Raw genomic sequence first — 18,693 nt, 5'->3', positions numbered from 1 at the left:
GGCTTACAATTTCGCCGACTGAGCCTCACTAAATTGCCTCCCCCTTCGCAATCCCGTCGCATCGTTGCCATTTCTGGTAGGTTTCAGGAATCTTCCTTCTCCGTTGTATGTGTGCGGCACCGAATCTACGTCAGTCCAGGTAAACTGTACTGTGTTGTGTAGATCGATCTTTTTTCTTTTTCTTCTTTGCGTCCGGTACTGTAGGTCGTCGACATCCATCCATCCACTGCCCGCCCGCCTGCCCGCCCTGTAAGAACGGACTTTTTTCTTGTGGTTGCCTTGTGCGATTGTCATTTGTGGACGGGTAGGTGTGTGGAATTGAGAGGGTTTTTGTAGATCGTTATGATGGATGTATTGCGTAGACATGTCTGGTGATTTGCCAGCCGCGGACGACGTCGATCGTTTAGTGGTCACTACGGTCCATGTGCGCTTGTGGTTGTAGACAGCACGGCACATGGAATCTTCTGGCATGTACTCATCGTGGTGATGTTATTGGGCATGGAGGAATGTCTTTGCGGCCAGTGATATTATCAGGCTGCCAAGTGGAAGCATTTGGTTTTTGGGTGTTCGAGTTGTTAGCTGTTACGACTGAGGAAAGAGCATACAGCAAAACATATGGTTAATTCTGTAAATTTTGCAAGATAGAACAATTGATCATTAATGTAAATGAATACATCAATCATTCAACTATTGCTATCATTCAGTGACTGATTTAATGATGTGTATTGTTTTAAATCAATTTATTCGTGCTAGGTACACATATTCGATCATCTCAAGATGTCAATTTCACTAACCATGAGTAAATTATATATCAAAATATCCATTTACCGCCAACCCATGAAATCACCAAATATCAAATACTCACTCTGTGCAGTACCATATATTCAAGAAAATAAAAATAAAAACGAAGACCAATCTCAACCAAGCAGTGTAAAAAATTCATATAGGTGCCTGGGTATCGAAGGTCTACTCAAAATCCCCTACCTTCAAGAGTCAATATCCAACAATAGACATACAATACGGCACCATAATGTAGGCATGTAGTGACTGCAAAAACATATCCAATTGTCTGCTAAGGACGAAAAAGACAGCACATCTGGATGCTTCCTCATATCCCCAAGACAGGATAAGGCAGACGTACGCTGCCACTCAATCCATCCATCATTATCGTCCATATCACCACATCACGAAAGATGTTACCTTCCACCAACATACACAGGCGACAACCAAAACACTATCCATTTACCTACTCCATTCAACTCCCTCGCCGCCAGTCACATACATACACTCACCCATCCACCAACCTACTCACTCGCCAATTGCAATAACCGCCGTGGGATCCAGCGTCGGAAAGATGTCGTGCATGTTCGGCTTGACTCGTGAAACGAAATGGCATTGTATGTACGGCGTAGTTACGTACATGCATCCTAACAACGAGATAAACAAACAAATGAGATAGATGAACGACGAATAGAATGGTAGACTACACGCACACAACGCAACGCAACAACAATGCACGATACCGTTTCACGCCATTGATCAGGTAGATACCAGCGACACACCAACTACAACAACACAACATCACTCGCGAGAAGACTACACAGCCAGCATGTCTCGCCATCAAGACTTATCTCCCTCAGCACAGCACAGCACAAGCCATAATGTTGTCGAACCCGGGGTTTGGCGTTGGGGGGGGGGGGGGGGGGGGGGGGGGGGGGGGGGGGGCACGGAAACGAAACGAAACACCTTGGAATCCTGGCGTCTCGCTCTCGAATTGCGCCATCATCAACACCAGCGCGCGCGCTTGCTCGCTCCACGGTTCGTTCGTTTCATACATCAGCAGCGTAATCATGAGTGGTCGTATGCGTTATTCTTTCGTGATACGATACGACAGAAGCTACGATGGGGGCTACGATATGATACGAGATAGTAGTCGAAGAACGGCAACCCCGAGATGGATGCGAGTGTGTGGTTGTGGAACTTAGAACACGAACGTTGTTTTGCAAGTCTCGATCGCAGATACGAGAAAAAACGGCATGAGTTCACAACTATACCATCGTATGTATGCATGTAATGGGCGTAGAACTAGAGACTTAGAAACCCGGGTTTGGAAGCATGTTGGAAGCACGTTTTTGAAGGAAAAACAAGGCAAGTAAACAGTGGATAAGGTACCTAGCTAGACGATGCGGCTCTCATCTTGCTTTCCGGTTGCCTTCCCCTTCGTATTTTCATTGTTTGGCGTAGATAAATTAATTTGTTTGTTCTTCTCCTACGGGTTTTGATGCAAGATGTCACCGATGAGTTAGTTGCTACCAAACGGAGACCAGTGATGCAGTTTGGTATTTTCTTTTTTCCCTTGTTCTTCGTTGGTTCTGGACCGGATTTTACTTGAACTGTCTGCCTTGTAATTGATTGATTGCTTGATTCATTAATTCCCGAGCGGAAAAGAGCGCGCTCGCGCGATCGCTCGCAGAGAACTCGGTCAACGAAACAGAAAGAGAGGGTGGTGTGGCGTGGTGTTGGTGTAGAATGCCGGAGCGGTCCCGTGTTCAGGTCTTCATCAGCATTTGCGATGCCTGGGGTATGCATACATACGGTGCAGTGCCGGGCTGCGGTACGGTGCGGTACGGTCGGATTAACCTACATACAGGCACATACGTACGAGAGAGCAGAGATGGGCGTCAAAGGACGCAATAATCCGATAGTGGACGACGGAGTAATTAGGTATGGTAAGAAAACGAAGCAGGCAGATGGCACAGCAGAGAAGCGTGGCGGCATGACCATTCCTTCACAGTCGCCCTGTGTAGGTTATGCGCGCCACAGTATGTTTCCCACGACGGACGTCAAGCGCTGACTGAGGATCATGTGCGATGGTAAATGTGGTGGGTCAACGGGCCAAGACGATGATTGTGGAGAAATATTGGCGGCCGCGATTCACAGAGTCCGTGTAGCATCGTCACTTGTCGTCGTAGCTCAGCCTCCACATGATGGAGAAAGCCAAATGAGGCTGTCGGGTCGGATACAGGCCGAATTATCGAAGGATGATGATGACTATCTCCCCGCGCTTGCTGCTCGTAGCGTTTGCGAAACATGAAACGAAATCGGGCAGGCGGGCGCAGTTGAGGCCCGTTGCGTTACCTGCGTATGACTTCAGCTTACGGCAAGCGAGCAACCTTCGTCCATCATCAACGACAATTGTAAAACATTATTATCTGCTTTGGAGGAAGTTGGTGAGATCTGCATGCATCCCACCAACACGCAGAACGCCTTACTCCCGGCCTTCTGGGACTTTGCGAATCCGACATCTGAATGTTATTGGCTTCATCTGGGAACTCAAAGGATTCGGTATCATGCTGGTCTGTCGTTGGATGTAAAAACAGTACTGCCCATTTCAATGCGATCCCTACACGAAGCATGCATCCATTATTGACTGCATCCCCTCGAAAATAATCAAATGCAGGCTCGGGAAATTTGCAAAGTCTAGATCGTTTGCTGGCCGTGCGTGCCGCCCACTTGCATATGTCTTTCGTGCGGCGAGGTGTTCAGAGTTGGTGATGAAGCGTAATTTGCTGGGTGATTTGGTTGTCGCTAGAAATAGAAGGCGACATACAAACTCGAACTATCTACTTCCCACGCCGTATGGTCATCATCATTCCTTCTGCAGGCGTGGATGAAAGACCAGGCGGCTAGAATTGTCTTGGATGGAATGCACCATAGTCGCTGCACATTAGGTGGACAACGAGAACTATGGTTTGGGCGGGTGGAGGAAGCTTCTGCAGGACGCTTGGTTGTCCGAACGCTATTTTCATATCGGATGTAGACGTCTCCGGGCTCTTGCTCACTCATTCCTGCAGGTGACATCTCCAATCATCTTTAGCATTTTATTATTGCATCAGACGATTGCAAAATAGTAACAATGTTCAAGTTGGAAACACTTTGTCGCCACTCAAGACCGCCTTTTGATAGTAAGAAGTAACTTTGACGATTTCGTCGTTTAGGTTTATTCCTTAGCTGACTGAGCTTGTAGTGTCTCCACCGTTTCCATCGCATGCTCTTCGTTGCGCAGGGTCCGTCGCGCTCACTAAGAATTCAATCTGTTGACCCGTTCGCTTCACAATGCGGATATGTCCGAACCCGATGCTGCGTTCCGCATACCGTTTCGAGACTGTCATCCAGTTCGGCGCATGGCGGATCAGCCAGCTCCTCCGCATTTCGCCACGACGTAAACTCAAGCTTCCGCAACCTGATACATATCGTCTGTATCGCTGCGGAGTCAGCAGAGCTTCAGCATCAGAATTGTCGATCGTTGATGTCATATGTTGACTGTGTCCCCGAATGCGGTGGGCCATGGATTTGCGAGGTATTGCACGTACAGAGTCCGGCAACTACGGACGCCAGACCGCGTGGAGTGATTGTGGAGGTCGTAGATCCCCTTGCGCAGGCACCAAATGACGCTGGTGTGGATTCGATATGTGTCTTCTGATTCACTTTCTCGACTTGGGGGCCTTGCTACGCAGGCGCCGGACTGCTTCGCTGAAGGGCGTGTCAAACAAGACTTCCGGTACGAAATTATCTTGCATTAACACTTCAAGTTGGTGGGGTATGTGTTCCGGGTTGAGCTTGCTGAAGCTCCGAATGTACTTTACACATCTCTTCACGTGTGCCTCGCGAGTCCCTTCTGCCAGTCCGTAATAGAAATTAAGTCTCGAGTGGCGTCGGGAAAAGCTGGACCAAATTGCACGTATGATGTCGGTTTGAGGAAAGAGCTTAGCAAACTCTCGCACCAAGTGTAGAACTCTACCCCAATAAAACCGAGGATTGTCGAAGGACATCCCCTGGAAAGGAATCATGACGCGCTTGATAAGATGAGAGTATGTTTTTGAGATAGGTAGACTGAAGTCTCCAGCGAAAGATAGGGGAAATTCAAGAGGGATAGAATATAGCATTTCTGCGAGTTCTGAGTGTACTTGTCTGCACGTTGACATCAAGGTCGCTATTCCTGTGGCACCTCTAACCGGCCATTCCTCCCTTTCAGAGATGTTTGAATTTGATACAAGGGCTGGTGGAAAGAGGTTCTCCGGAGGAAGCGTATTCACGATGTTAGTACTCCAGTTCTGTCCAGTGCGAGATATCCTGTCATATAGAATCTCATAGACCATGTTGCGAATCTCTCTAGGGAGATCGAGGAATCCGGTAGCGGCGGTGACTTTAAATGATGGGCGCCATTCGGGATCCACAGAATTCTAGTACTATGAATGACACAGTTCCCTTTTCTCTTGCCGTTCTCCATGGACTATGAGTACTTACAATGTTATAGTCTTGAAGAAAGAATTGGTACCTGCGCTCCAGAGATGTGATTATCCTGCCATGACAGGTGAGCGGCACACGCTTACACTTTTCTGTCTTATATCGTTTGGATCTCGAATCCTCCATGTTTGATGAGGTTTATGGTATGAGATAGGTCAGATAAGTGCGAGGGCTTGTTGTTGACCAGCATATTGTAGTTGGACACTTGGTTGCAACTGTGGTAGTCGTACAGCCGAAAATGAGCCGGACATCTTCGTTGATTGGTTGACATCCTCTTTTCAACGACCCAAGAACCTCATCCCTTTGGGAGCAAGGAAGTGCGAGCAGTGCAAGGCAATTTTTGACATACTGTCCCCATTCGTACTGCTATAATCTATTAGACAACCCCATCTCTGTGAGCGGTTCACGGGCAATATATTTTGATTAATACATGACGGTTCATCATGATTGGAACGACAAGACTTGTCAAGTATAACGACTTGAAGCTGCAATTCTTATCGGAGTACAATTTCACGCCTCAGGGAAAATTCATCAATAGCTACTCATCAGTCTCGGAGAAGGTACGTATGAACATATTATTGATAAACGTATTGGCTTACATAACGGGAGTCACTCCAAAAGCACCACTTTTTAGCAATTAGTACATCAATTCGATTCAAAATCTGGAATCTTGCCCGATATTTCCTTATGTTAGTTCATCTAAAAAAATATCACGAAGAATTCATTTATAGATACCACCTGGTAGATAGTCTTGTTATATCATGTACAATTTCGTTGATCAGCTTATTATACATCTCCAAGTGTCACCAGGATATACCTTTTCACACACCCTTACTAAAGGAATTGGAGTACTGACACCAAATGCCCGCATAAAAATCCCTGACACGCCATACAGCACAACGCCGAAACTAGATGAACAAAAAGAGGGTAATCGTTAAGCCAAACATGAACATTTGAAAGCGAATATTGGGCTCCATCATTTAACAGTTTTGAAGGTAGTTACTGGGAACGAGTCCTGGGCGGCTGTTCTTACCCACAACTTCCGCTTCCCACCATCCGTCATCCTGTAGGCGAAGTACGGCGAGGATGTCTCCCTTGGCAAAGCTCAGTTCTTCTGGAATCTGAGCTGCATACATGTACATTGCTCGAGCTGTAATCGGTTATGTTAGCACTAGTCTGTAGCTGCTACGATAAATGGGGGTCACTTACAGTAATGTAGAATCATCCGTCCATCTCTAGTGTACTGTCGTGGTTCTGCAAGGCTCTTGCTCCTGGCCCTTGAGCCATTCTGAGCTTCACCACCGCCACTACCACCATATCCAAGGTCACTCCCGCCACCACCGTAGTAGGAACTCATTGGGCGTGTCTGGCTAGTACCGGGCCGAACCGACTGACTTGTTCCAGGGCGGACTGAGTGACTAGTGCCCGGTCGACCGCGTTGACTGCCACCATAAACACTGCCTTCCCCTCGCTCACTTCCAGGACCTGGCGAAAGCTGGATAGCCATATCGCTACCCCTAGAGCTGCCTGGACGATCATGAGACTGGCGGAATGACGGATTCGGACTTACAGCCCGAGATGGCGGACCGGTAGTCATCCTAGATCCGGGTCGAGTGCTGGCGTAGGACTGTGATGCTTGTGGCTGAGGCTGACTTTGAGGTTGAGGACGGCTCTGTGGTTGAGTCTGCGGCTGCGGCTGCGGCTGAGATTGAGATGGTGCTTGAGCTCGGGGTTGAGCCTGGAATTGTGGTCGCGGCTGGGTAGCTTGCGGTTGTGCCCTAGGTTGAGCAGCTTGAGGCTGTGGCCTGGGTTGAGTAGCTTGAGGTTGAGTTCTGGGTTGAGCTTGAGGCTGTGGCCGAGGTTGAGCCTGGGATTGCGGTCGAGGTTGAGCTTGGGACTGAGGTCGAGGTTGAGCTTGAGATTGAGGTCGAACTTGAGGTTGAATTTGGGGTTTGGGTTGTGGCTGGGCCTGTGGTTGAGGCGATACTGCACGCTGTGAAGGGGCATAACTTGGCGATTCGCCTCGGGTAGATGAGTACGAGCCTCGTCCTGTGGGCGCGCCATAATTTGGCTTCACTGGACTAGTTGTCGTATGGGAACGCTGCCTGCCACCAACATTGGATGCTGCATATGGGTTCGGAGAAGTTGACCGGTATTCTGCTGGCGACGCGGGCTGAGCCTGGTACTGTCCTGGTTGTGGGCTCTTGGCCCTTAGAGGTGCCGGAGACACTGCTCTGCTTGGAGCTTGCTGCGTTGTAGTCCGAGCTGATTGTCGAGAAGCTACCGTTCCACCATTGAACATGTTTGCTTTCTGGCTAACGTAGCTCTGTGTGGTCTGCTGCATGGCTCGCGCCGTGTGGGCAGGTTTTGGAGCCCCGAGACGAGAGATTGGAGGTTGCTCGTAAGAGGGTGGAGGTGTCGCCCGCGCGACAGTGTTCAAAGCAGCACTTGTTAGAGGAGTTGGTGTGCTTGTTGATGTTTTAGCACCAGCAGCTGGAGTGCCTGGGGGCTGGGGAGTGGCCAAACCATGATACCGGTCTGCGGAAACGCGTAACGAAGCGTCTTTTGTAACACCCTTGAGTTCTGCAAGAGCTTGAGCAATCGGATCGAGATCTTCTGGCTCGTCGTCCTTGGCAATTTCTTTCTTTCTCGCATCAGGCGAAGCAACATCAAAAACGTTGTTCCCGATGTTCAGCTGGAAATTGGCTCGAGGATCCACGGGTTCTGGACTTGCAGAAGGGGCTCCTCCAAGGACAGCCCCACGATTGTCTCGCCCGTATTGTCGAGTCGGACTTGCATCTTCATTAGATACTCTCTTAGAAGTGGGTGCCCACGTGTTCCTACTGTTGGGCGTGGCCAAAGCAGGAGGCGGCTGGATGTCGTGCTTGCTCTTCCTACGGAAAGGGCTGTGATTTTGGAAGAAGTTTGTCTTCTTCTTAACTTCTTGCTTCTCCTCTAGTGGCTGCGGCGCAGGTGATATTGGCGACAGAGGTGATATAGGGGCTATTGGTGCCATGGGTTTACCTGGGGATGCTGACCCGCTTGGTGGTTCTATACTGGACAAAGAAGTTGGGTTGGAATAGTCACTCTGGGAATCCCGGCTTGATGGCCGAACGGGACTTGGGATCGAACTACGTTCCGAAGGAGGACCAATCCTGCAATACTGGGTCATGCCATCCATGGGGTAGTCATTGTGAGGCACTTGGCTCTGCTGGTAATTCTGGCGGGCCTGTTGTTGAGCCTGTACCAGTCTTGGATCTGGTTGGATCCTTAGAGGATAAGTCGATTGAGGTGATTGTACTGGTGCCATGGATTGAGCTGGTGGCTGCTGTGTCATAGGCGCATGCTGGGCGGGAGCAGCATTCTGCATTGTCGTTACGCGCTGATCTGGCTCTGGCTGGGTGTGCCGTCTGGGCTGGACATCGATATGGTCCTGGGGCACAGACTGAGTATTTCGTCGTGGCTGGCTCTCAATACGATCCTGTGGCACTGTCTGGGGGTTACGTCGAGGCTGCATGTCGATCTGATCTTGTGGTATAGGCTGCGATCCTCCAAGACCCATCTCCTTGGCTAGCGGGTTATTGGGATCATGGTGAGATTCGAACATTGACGGCTGCGGGGATGAGGCTCTGTATGCTGGATTCATTGTCCTTTGGAATTGAGCAACGGAGTAATTGCCATCTTCAGATGGCTCTGAGGCGGTATCCGTGTCTCCTCGGCAGAAGTTGATGAATTTCGGTGGATCAGGAATTTCCTGCCCTGTGCCATTGTCCTGAATGAAGGCCATGATGTCCTTTTCCACTTCGCAATCCTCTAACGAGAGGCGTATCTTCTCGCAAGACTGTATCTAGTTAGAATATATACTGATCCACTTGGACACTCGAAACCTACTGCATCATCGCTCACACAAACCGTGGATGCGATATTGGCGAATGTCCACAGACTACTCTTTGTATAATCAAGGCGCTCTTCTTCAAGGTCTTGAAATTTCTGCATACAGTTATTAGCTCAGCCGAGTAGTGGGGGAATCGAAACACCTACGTCACAAGCAGCTTTCCAGTCCCGGTTCCATCTTCCAGTGGTCTCTTCCAGGACCTTCACGGCGGCCTCATACTCGTTGCTCGTTGTTGAAAGCTGAATCTGGGTCTTCTCTAGCCTTGCCTTATTCTTGCGCTCCTCGTGGCCCATGACCATGTGTGCCTGGGCTAGAAAACCCTTGATCTTTAAGCAATCCTGCTCATACCGATCTCTTGATTTATTCACAGCGGATGTTTGTTGCATCTTGATTTTCAAGAGCTTTTCGATGCCGTTCTGTACAATCTTTCTTCTCTCCCTCATTCCCCCGGCAAATGCAGTCAGTGGCTCCTCCAATTCAGTCTTCATTTGTTGGGCAATGCTCTGATGCGCCTTGCCCATGGCTTCGACCTCCTGTTTGACGATGTCGAGCGAGAGACGTAGTGTACCGGACTCTGAGGAACCGAGCGATTTGCGTGAAAGATTTAGGAGTTTCCGAGCATATTCCTCCTCAATGGCCCCTCGGGCTGCGTAAAACGACCTCAGCTCATCTGATGTGACTTTTGCATTGTGCAATCGATCGAGCATGGGGCCGACGCCGGCGTCATCTTTGCCCCAGAAATTGTTCGCAACTATGAGAATATTAGTACTTGTTGACTGCCATGGTTCATAGTGATTGCATACATGAGAGTGTGACTGAGGGCGGCTCTGTTGCCGCCATCCCAGGCATCTTGCCGGGCGGTATTGTTGGTGAACGGGTGTTTGTTGTGGGCGAGTACAACAAAGCGAACGTTGGCCGCTCAAAGGATGAAAGTCGACTTTTGTTAAACAAAGAAGGTTCTGTGAGTATATGGGATAGGATATTAGTTTAGAATATACAGCTCCAGAATTGAAGTTGGAGACCATGAGCCAGGGTGGGCTGTCGTAGCTGGTAGTGTGATATTGTGTTGACGCCCGTTTCACGGAGCAACGAGCAGATGACATAATCCGGGGCAGGCATGAGCGGGTTGGGCAGTGAAAATGCAGGGATCCGCGGTATCTGATTGGTCAATGTCCTTCATAGAAGCCACATTTTTGTACTCGTAGGTCTATTACAGAATTGAGACTTGATACTGCTGTTGGTACCCCGTACACATCAAAGTATTAATATTTACCCAAGGCATCCATCTGATAAATCTTCGCAGTATATTGGGTAGATATAGGTGTCCCGTTCTGCTCTTACTTTGACGAGCGGCTCACGTGCTCGTACCAAACCAATCGAAACCTGATGAGATTAGAATGCCGCCCAAGGTACCTAGGTACACAACTGTAGAGACATGAGATGTAATGGAATCATCCGATCTTGCCTGAATACCTTATACATACAAGTAACAAGACATGCCCGCCCTTCTATTTGACCCTAAACTTATTCGTACAAAGGATGGTGATGTATGTGTTCACGTGACAGTATGATGAGGCTGCCCCGTGATTCGTGAATGCCGTTAGTAGTTTGTGGTTTGCATAAGGAATCCTCCCCCTGCACAACAGTCTACACAGCACTGTGTAGCCCACAGACTACCATCCGCAAGTAATGATAGTGATATATTCGTATGATGGGAATGAATGGGTTCTTTCTCGTAGTTTTGCCTCCGTATCAGCGCCTGTTTGCTCTCAGTGACTTCCGAGTAAATTCCCTAGTTGGTTCAATACCGACCTACTACCCACTCGTACTAGTCCTCGTAGGTAGATACTGCAGTGGCTGCAACTGTCCGAGCCAAACGTGTGTGTGTGCCAGCCCGCCAAGATCTGCTTTGCTCGAGCCGCGAGGGCGACATTCGCTCTGTATCTCATCCCAAGAAGTCATCCAGATCATCTTCACCACCCATCCCCTCAACCCCCATTCTACCCGGGCCTTCGACGCGCCTCCCATGGAAACATCATCTAGATGAGCAAGCAACATCCGTGGGGCTCTTCGAGACAGCACCAGAATCCTCGACTTGATCCCATATCCACCGCATTTGCACAAGAACAACGCAACACCCCCTCACCCAGTGCTTCGCGTCAAGGCTTCTCCCCCATTACTTCCAACTTCCCCTCGCTTCCTTCGGCTACAGCCAGAAACATCAGCAGTCGAAAGTCTTCGGCCGCATCGTCCACGTCCTCGCCCTTCTCACCCTTAAACGCCGGACAGCAGCCCCCGGCCAGCCAGCTGCTGTCCTCAAGGGCTCGAATCATAGCACCGCAGTCTTCATCACACCTGGCATCCTCCGCCGCAGCCTTACCAACTGCATCGCAGGGTGGTGGTGGTACTTCGAGCAGCGGCGGAGGGGCCTCAAAGTTAGCCCGAGCCTCGCCTTCCCTCTCCACATCGAGTACCGTCGGATCGCCCAACGCATCCACCAATCCCGCCGGCAGCGCGCCAACACAAAATCTCTCTCGCATTGTCATCGCGCAAGTATTCCTGTTACTGAGCCAATTCGGCGCTGTGAAGGACGATAAGGATAAAGCGAAGTGGGACACGCAGACGGAGCAGATTCGAAAAGTGAGTGGGCTGCCATCCCGTGTGTTGTCGTGTATTAACCATCACTAGCTGGTCGACTCCAACGGAATGGAGGTCTTTTCCAAGTACTTTCGGCGCTTGTTGCAAAACAATGCAGCGCAGGTTTTTCCTACCGGTGGCAGAACGGTAGATCCGAACGGGAGCTATCAAATCCTCGTTAGTGAGATGCAAAAGCTTCGCAAAGATCCCGAACAGGCAGCTCGGATAGCAGAGTCTATCGACTCAAATGAAGGTGACCTTTTCCGTGACTTCGACTTGTCTACCTTCGTATCACATTTCCAACTTGATCCCATTGAGAAAACGGCACTTGCACTCGAATGTCGTGTGGCGAACAAGTCTGATTTAAAAACAAAAGGTACGTCTCTCACTATCACCCTCACTTGCAATCACTGAACCTAACCTGAACTAGCCGACGCGATTTTGGCAAACACCGTTGACGCTTTTCTCTTGGCATACGCACGACCTTCCCCAGTCCAAACCGACCTCCCGCTCAAGCTCGAAGTAACCATACTCGAACGCCTGCTCGAAAACCCACCACGCGACTGGGACGATGATAAGAAAATGCAGATACCTTATGCTGCACACATGCGATACCAACAAAGCCTGCAGATACCCGTCCCCGCAGAGGTCGACTCTGTGTTGCGACTCCTAGAGCTTACCGATGGGTCCCACACATTGGTGAAGTTCGTACAGCGTGCCGGGCCTCGTGCAACCGCGACCGTGGAAGCCAGCAAAGAGATGCTCTCCACTGTAGAGACACGCGACATCAGCTATCAACAAGTTGCGAACGTCCTCTTATACATGGCTATCACGCAGGAAAACCAGGGATACAGTCTGAAGAACTTCGTGGCAGCTTTGCGTGAGCATCGCACCGGTCAGCGTTTGGACTGGCAGGATGTGGTTCATGCATTTGATCGTGACGGCATAAGGATCGCAAAGCAACAATTTCTGGCGATCTATAATGCCTTGCTCCCAATCGCGAACGAAGTGGAGAGTTTCGACATACAACTACTCTGGGGAGGAGTGTGGCAATACGAGATGACCCAGTTGGCTTTCCTGTGGTGTTTTCTGTCATGCACCCCGGACGAGCTGGATGTTTCCCAGATTCCGAGACTGCGGGCGAGTTTCAGCAGGCAGACTTTTGAAGGCGCCTCCGATGAGATCAAGGAATTGGGAGCTCGCGCAGCCAAGCACCCTTACGTCTCCCTCGAAGCAACGACAGCGTTATTCGGCATGATTTTCAGATCTTCGGAGTCCTATCACCAGGCACAACTTCTAGGCATTCCTGACGCAATAATCAATCCTCATACCGCAGAATTCCTGATTGCTGCCGTTGCAGTACCCAAACCTTGGGGTGCTCTGCAGGAACAAGCATTGAAGCAACTGTTCGAGCCGTACTTCACCAAAAAATTGGCAGCTTATGACTTTGTCCTGTATGGTCTTTGGCAGCAGGACCCACAATGGCTTGTCGACCGTTTTGTCGATTCTTACAACGCAGATCTCATGTCTCTGTCTTTGATCATGGAACATGCTCAAGCGCACGGCTGGCTGGAGACCCTTATTCGAAGCAACACGGACATCAGTCTCGACCTCGCTGCGCAGGCACACGCCCGCGGACTTTTCGAAATCGAGCCTTGGCTACAGCAAACCATTGAACAGGCAGGCCCTCTGTTCCGTAGGATCCTTTCTAACTTCTTGAGTGCAAGAGCTGCCGAAGAGCAACAGACACAGAGAGACGACCATCACCCAATCAGTCTACCACTAGCGGTGAAGACTGTCCACCCGCTCCTTTGGTTTTTGGCCGAATGTGGTCTCCCCGAACAGGAATTGCTTCCACTACAGCGGAACTGCATTCAATCTTATCCCCGACTCATCAATTATGGTGAAGGCGTCGATGATATCATTGACGCTAACAGCAAGTCAGGCAATAAACTGCCCGACGATGCTGATAAGAAAATGCAAGAGCATTTTAAGAACATGTATTCTGGCGAGAGCGACGTTCGCGACATCATCAACGTTTTGAAGAAGTACAAGGAGTCCCAAGACCCGGCCGAACAGGACCTTTTCGCTTGCATGATCCACGGGCTTTTTGATGAGTACAATTGTTTCGGCGAATACCCGCTTGAGGCTCTAGCAACCACCGCAGTACTATTTGGCGGCATCATCAACTACAACCTCCTCTCCCGTATCGCTCTGCAAGTCGGCTTGGCAATGGTACTCGAGGCCGTTCAAGATTATCGACCCGAGGATTCGATGTACAAGTTTGGTCTCCAAGCCCTCCTCCACTTCTCGTCCCGCCTTCCCGAATGGCCAAATTACTGTGACCAACTTTTGATCGTTCCTGGACTACAAGGTACCGAGATCTACGCCAAAGCGGAGGAAGTCGTGGGCCGTCAAGTAAACGATCTCAACGGTGATTCACAGAATGGAGTTGGCCTGACGAACGGAAATGGGGTAGACGAGATACTTCAGACCGAAACAGGGGTACCAAAATTCTCATGCCTTCACGTAGACCCACCACTTCGACCAGAATTATACGAGGAGCCCGACGAAGAGGTTCAAGACAAGGTTTTGTTCGTTCTCAACAACGTATCCGAAAGGAACCTGCGCGATAAAATCAAAGACCTGATGGAGGCTGTGGAAGAGAAACATCACCAATGGTTCGCCGGTTACCTCGTTGAGGAGCGGGCTAAAATGCAACCAAATTTCCAACAATTGTACTTGGATATGCTGGAATTATTTAACGACAAGACTCTCTGGGCCGAGGTTCTCCGTGAGACATATGTTACGGTCAATCGGATGCTGAACAGTGACGGACAGTTGGGCTCTACCGAAAGGACTCACTTGAAGAACTTGGGTGCCTGGCTGGGATCGCTCACTATTGCTCGCAACCAACCGATCAAGTTCCGCAACATCTCGTTCAAGGACCTTCTCATTGAAGGTTATGATACCGATCGCCTCCTCATTGTTATTCCCTTCACTTGTAAGGTGTTGGTCCAAGCTGCAAAGTCGAGTGTCTTCAAGCCACCTAATCCGTGGTTGATGGAAATCGTTCGAGTCTTGATGGAACTTTATAACTGCGCCGACTTGAAACTCAATCAGAAGTTCGAGATTGAGGTTCTCTGCAAAGGGCTAGATCTGGACCACAAAACAATCGAAGCCTCCAATGTGATTGGATCAAGGCAGCATGCAGAAGAAGAGTATCTAGGACCCTTGGCACCTGAAGGATTGGAACCTTTCAGCGATCTATCTATTATGAGCCTCAATCGTGCCCGCGGACCTAGCGAGCGTTTCTCCTCCGCAGCCATCACCGCAGCTCTGCCGAACTTTTCCAATCAGCTCATATACCCACCAGCTGGCAGCAATGCTGTACCTGCCACCGATCTCAAGGCCATCTTTGCCCGTGCTGTTTCCCAGGCTATCCAGGAGATTATCGCCCCCGTTGTAGAGCGATCTGTCACTATTGCAGCTATCTCTACGTCACAGCTCATCAACAAGGATTTCGCCATGGAGCCCGATGAGGAGAAACTCCGCAACGCAGCACATACTGTGGTCAAATCGCTCTCTGGTGCCTTGGCCCTGGTAACTTGCAAGGAGCCTTTGCGTATGAGCATAATGAACAACATTCGAGTCATGGCCCGCGATTTGCCCGAACAAGCTCTTCCTGAGGGACACGTTCTGATGTTTGTCAATGACAACCTGGACCTCGTTTGTCGTCACGTGGAACAAGCCGCGGAGCAAGCATCTATGAACGAGATTGACATGCAGATTGAGGAGTCGGTTCGCATACGCAGAATGTTCCGTAACACACGACCCAACGAGCCCTTCAAGGATGCAAACATTAGCCCCTGGGCATTTTACATCCCAGAGCCCTACAAGCAGTCCCCTGGTGGATTGAACGCCGACCAGCTTGCCATATATGAGGATTTCGGACGACAATCCCGAGGCGTTCCCCATGCCAATAATACTTCGCAGGATGGTGGACGACAGGTTCCTGATGTACTGTCAGACCAATTTCCTCCAGTGCCGAGCTTGCCAACCCCCGCAGCGGCACCTGCCGAACCACGACAAACAACGCAGCAGCAACCACGTCATCAGGGTGTACAAGGAGTGCCTACTCCAGGCCCGCAGCAACAGCTAAATGGCTATCTAGAGTCCGGCCCGAACCGAGACCAACGTACCGCTGAAGAACTGTGGGTCGAACTTACCCGTGTTGTCAAGGAAGCACCCGAGGAGCGCCTAAGTGAACTCCGACCTATCAGCCCCATTCACGGTGTCTTCGACCGCCTCATCTCTAGCATAGAGCATGCAGGCCTTGAGAAGGACAACTTCGCTTTCCGTATTGCTGGCCAGCTTGTGAACTACCTGTTCTCCGAGCAGCTACGGCGTTTGGAAATTGAGATCATGACCCGACTCCTTGCCGACCTTTGCCAGTTGTCAGTACAAACCTCTAGACAAGTCTTGATGTGGTTGGCTACGATGCACGATGACGATAGGATTTTCAACGCTACAGTCATGGTTTGTCTCATCGACGTTGGCTTGATGGACATGCACAGGCTCAATACTGTCATTGCCAAGGCCATCTCCCAACGCCGTGTCGCTGCCATTGAGATGCTTTCCAACCTCCTCGATGACGTCTTGCTCAACGAGCACCCCATTGCCCTGCGTGCCGACTTTGCACTCTCTGTGGACGCTCTGACCAACTGGTTAGCAGAGGACCCCAATCTTGAGTTGGGCAAGCAACTCATTTCGAAACTTCATGTGCCATCGAACGAACAGGCACTGACTCCACCGGCAACCGGAAAGACTGATCAATTGGAATACGTTTTCGACGAGTGGGTGCATCTGCAGCTTCCCGATACCCCGAAGACATCCATCGGAGCCTTCATCTATCAGCTGCATCAGAGCAAGGTCATGCAGACCCCTACGGATTCGATTGAATTCATTCGCATCTGCATTGATGCTTCGGTGGCTGCGTATGAGCATGAGGAATTTGCTCCCTACGGCACAGGAAATTTGGACACCGCTACGATTAAGGTCGATGCATTGGGCAAGTTGATTGTCTCCCTCGTTGCTTACCAAGGGGAGTCAGATGGCGCTGTTCAAGAGAGCAAAGCGAAATACATTGACAGCATCCTTCTCGTCGTTGTCCTCGTCCTCGGCAATCACCACAAGACTCGAGGTGACCGCTTCAACCAGAAGGTGTTCTTCCGACTTTTCTCCTCCATCCTTTTCGAGCTCAACGAAGCCGTGAAAGATGATGCTCTCATTGAGTCGAAGGGCGAAATTTACCTTGCGGTAGCGCGTGCCTTCCTCATCTTGCAACCACAGCATTATCCAATGTTCACGTTCTCATGGTTGACTTTGATCTCTCATCGCATATTTATGCCTGCCATGTTGGAAAGCAACATGCAGATGGCGAACACAAAAGACAAGAGGTGGGATCTTTATGCATGCTTAGTGGAAACCCTCCTCAAGTATACCGGTCAGCTCATCAAGCCCACTGGCGAAACGATCATGGGCCAGAACTTCTACCGTGGCGTCCTCCGTGTTCTCCTGGTCATCCACCATGACTATCCTGAGTTCTTGGCTGAGCATCATTTCCGGTTCTGCAACAGCATCCCCATGCATTGCACTCAGCTTCGAAATCTCATCGTCAGCGCTTATCCCTCACACATTATTGACATGCCCGACCCATTCACTGCAGGGTTGAAGGTTGACCGGGTTGATGAGATTCGACAATCTCCCACTATTCGCGCGGATATCGACAAGCTTCTCGTCGACGCCGGGATCATGGACACCATTGATGCTCTCCTGAAGACTTCTACACCTAAAGCCGAGGATATTGAAAAGGTCTGCAATGCCACACAGTTTGCCGAAAACAGAGCAGCTGGTTTCGAATTGGTCCCAACTTCATCCGATCCCATCTTGATCCACGCTATTGTTATTTACATCGGTACCGCGGCATTGGAAGCCCAGGGTTCTAAAGCACCAAACTTTGAGACTACGGCTCCTGCAGCCAAGCTTCTCGAAAGCCTAGCCAAAGAGTTCAATCCCGAGGCCAGGTTCCATTTCATCAGCGCAATCGCTAATCAACTCCGCTGGCCAAATGCACACACGCATTACTTCAGTTACGCGCTTCTTCATCTGTTCGGTCCCCCTGATAGCGACGCTACAATCCTCGAAGTCCAGCAAACAATCACAAGGGTGCTTCTTGAGCGCCTACTTGTACACCGTCCACATCCATGGGGACTCATCATTACACTTTTGGAAATTCTGAAGAACCGCACTTATGCGTTCTGGGATTTGCCATTCGTTAAAGCTGCTCCTGAGGTATTTTCATTTGCTCTCTTATCCTTAGACTCCATCACTAATCAAACATCTATGTAGGTCGAGCGCCTGTTCAACGCTCTCTTCACACATGCTCAGCAAAGCCCACAACCCCTCGTCTAGACGACATCACACCGTCACGACTTCTCAATAATCTCACTAGTCGCGTATCACGCAACGTGACTAGCTGTCATCTGCCCCGCCTAATATCTGCTTCGATTCTTTCATGCATTTGCGCGCGTAAAAGGGTATCGGGCCTTGACTGGCACTTCTATTTGCATTGCAAGGAGCTTCCTGTTACTTCTCTTTCTTACTCTCTGGATTATCATGTCTCAGGGAATGGGATGATTAGGGTGACATCAGCTTTGGTCTTTTCTTTTTCATTCTTTTTCATATGGGGACTTTGCGTCTGAAGAAAAAAGTATGGCGTCGGAAGGGAGGGGACTTCTTTGTTCTAATCTTATATTTACCTCATGATGGATGGATCTTAAAGTCTTTTCTTC

The 18,693-nt window shown here is 49.9% G+C and overlaps 4 protein-coding genes across 4 annotated transcripts; 2 read left to right on the top strand and 2 right to left on the bottom strand.

Annotated features, from left to right (window-relative positions):
* The first annotated feature begins 3,989 nt into the window (after positions 1-3,989).
* Positions 3,990-4,404, top strand: BU24DRAFT_195444 (uncharacterized protein). The gene has a single exon (XM_033521753.1). It carries the CDS (start codon positions 4,117-4,119, stop codon positions 4,321-4,323), a length of 207 nt encoding a protein of 68 aa, XP_033384515.1. The 5' UTR covers positions 3,990-4,116; the 3' UTR covers positions 4,324-4,404.
* BU24DRAFT_195431 (uncharacterized protein) lies at positions 4,405-5,487 on the bottom strand. Its single transcript, XM_033521752.1, has one exon. The coding sequence runs from the start codon at positions 5,157-5,159 to the stop codon at positions 4,485-4,487; it is 675 nt and encodes a 224-aa protein (XP_033384514.1). The 5' UTR covers positions 5,160-5,487; the 3' UTR covers positions 4,405-4,484.
* A 557-nt stretch (positions 5,488-6,044) lies between these two features.
* BU24DRAFT_450757 (uncharacterized protein) lies at positions 6,045-10,226 on the bottom strand. Its single transcript, XM_033531050.1, has 5 exons — positions 10,006-10,226; positions 9,349-9,953; positions 9,199-9,297; positions 6,517-9,148; positions 6,045-6,457 (listed from the first exon to the last, which is right to left on the bottom strand). The coding sequence occupies exons 1-5, from the start codon at positions 10,049-10,051 to the stop codon at positions 6,288-6,290; spliced, it is 3,552 nt and encodes a 1,183-aa protein (XP_033384513.1). The 5' UTR covers positions 10,052-10,226; the 3' UTR covers positions 6,045-6,287.
* A 1,019-nt stretch (positions 10,227-11,245) lies between these two features.
* BU24DRAFT_409315 (Not1-domain-containing protein) lies at positions 11,246-18,313 on the top strand (the record flags this gene model as incomplete). The annotated part of the gene is made up of 4 exons (XM_033525911.1): positions 11,246-11,842; positions 11,891-12,215; positions 12,270-18,193; positions 18,251-18,313. The coding sequence occupies 4 exons, from the start codon at positions 11,246-11,248 to the stop codon at positions 18,311-18,313; spliced, it is 6,909 nt and encodes a 2,302-aa protein (XP_033384512.1).
* Between the last annotated feature and the right edge of the window lie 380 nt (positions 18,314-18,693).

Source organism: Aaosphaeria arxii (assembly GCF_010015735.1).
Source record: "Aaosphaeria arxii CBS 175.79 unplaced genomic scaffold BU24scaffold_4, whole genome shotgun sequence".
Classification (NCBI taxonomy): domain Eukaryota; kingdom Fungi; phylum Ascomycota; class Dothideomycetes; order Pleosporales; genus Aaosphaeria; species Aaosphaeria arxii.
Note: the sequence above shows the minus strand (reverse complement) of the source record. Positions and strands in the feature narration are given on the sequence as shown.

Excerpts from the sequence above, each read along its gene's own strand:
- BU24DRAFT_195444 (XM_033521753.1), top strand. The coding sequence starts at position 4,117 with ATGCGGATATGTCCGAACCCGATGCTGCGTTCCGCATACCGTTTCGAG.
- BU24DRAFT_195431 (XM_033521752.1), bottom strand. The coding sequence starts at position 5,159 with ATGGTCTATGAGATTCTATATGACAGGATATCTCGCACTGGACAGAAC.
- BU24DRAFT_450757 (XM_033531050.1), bottom strand. The coding sequence starts at position 10,051 with ATGCCTGGGATGGCGGCAACAGAGCCGCCCTCAGTCACACTCTCAT. Across the intron at positions 9,149-9,198 it reads TTTGTGTGAGCGATGATGCA|TCTTGCGAGAAGATACGCCT; the intron begins GTAGGTTTCGAG and ends AACTAGATACAG. Across the intron at positions 6,458-6,516 it reads ACGGATGATTCTACATTACT|CTCGAGCAATGTACATGTAT; the intron begins GTAAGTGACCCC and ends AACCGATTACAG.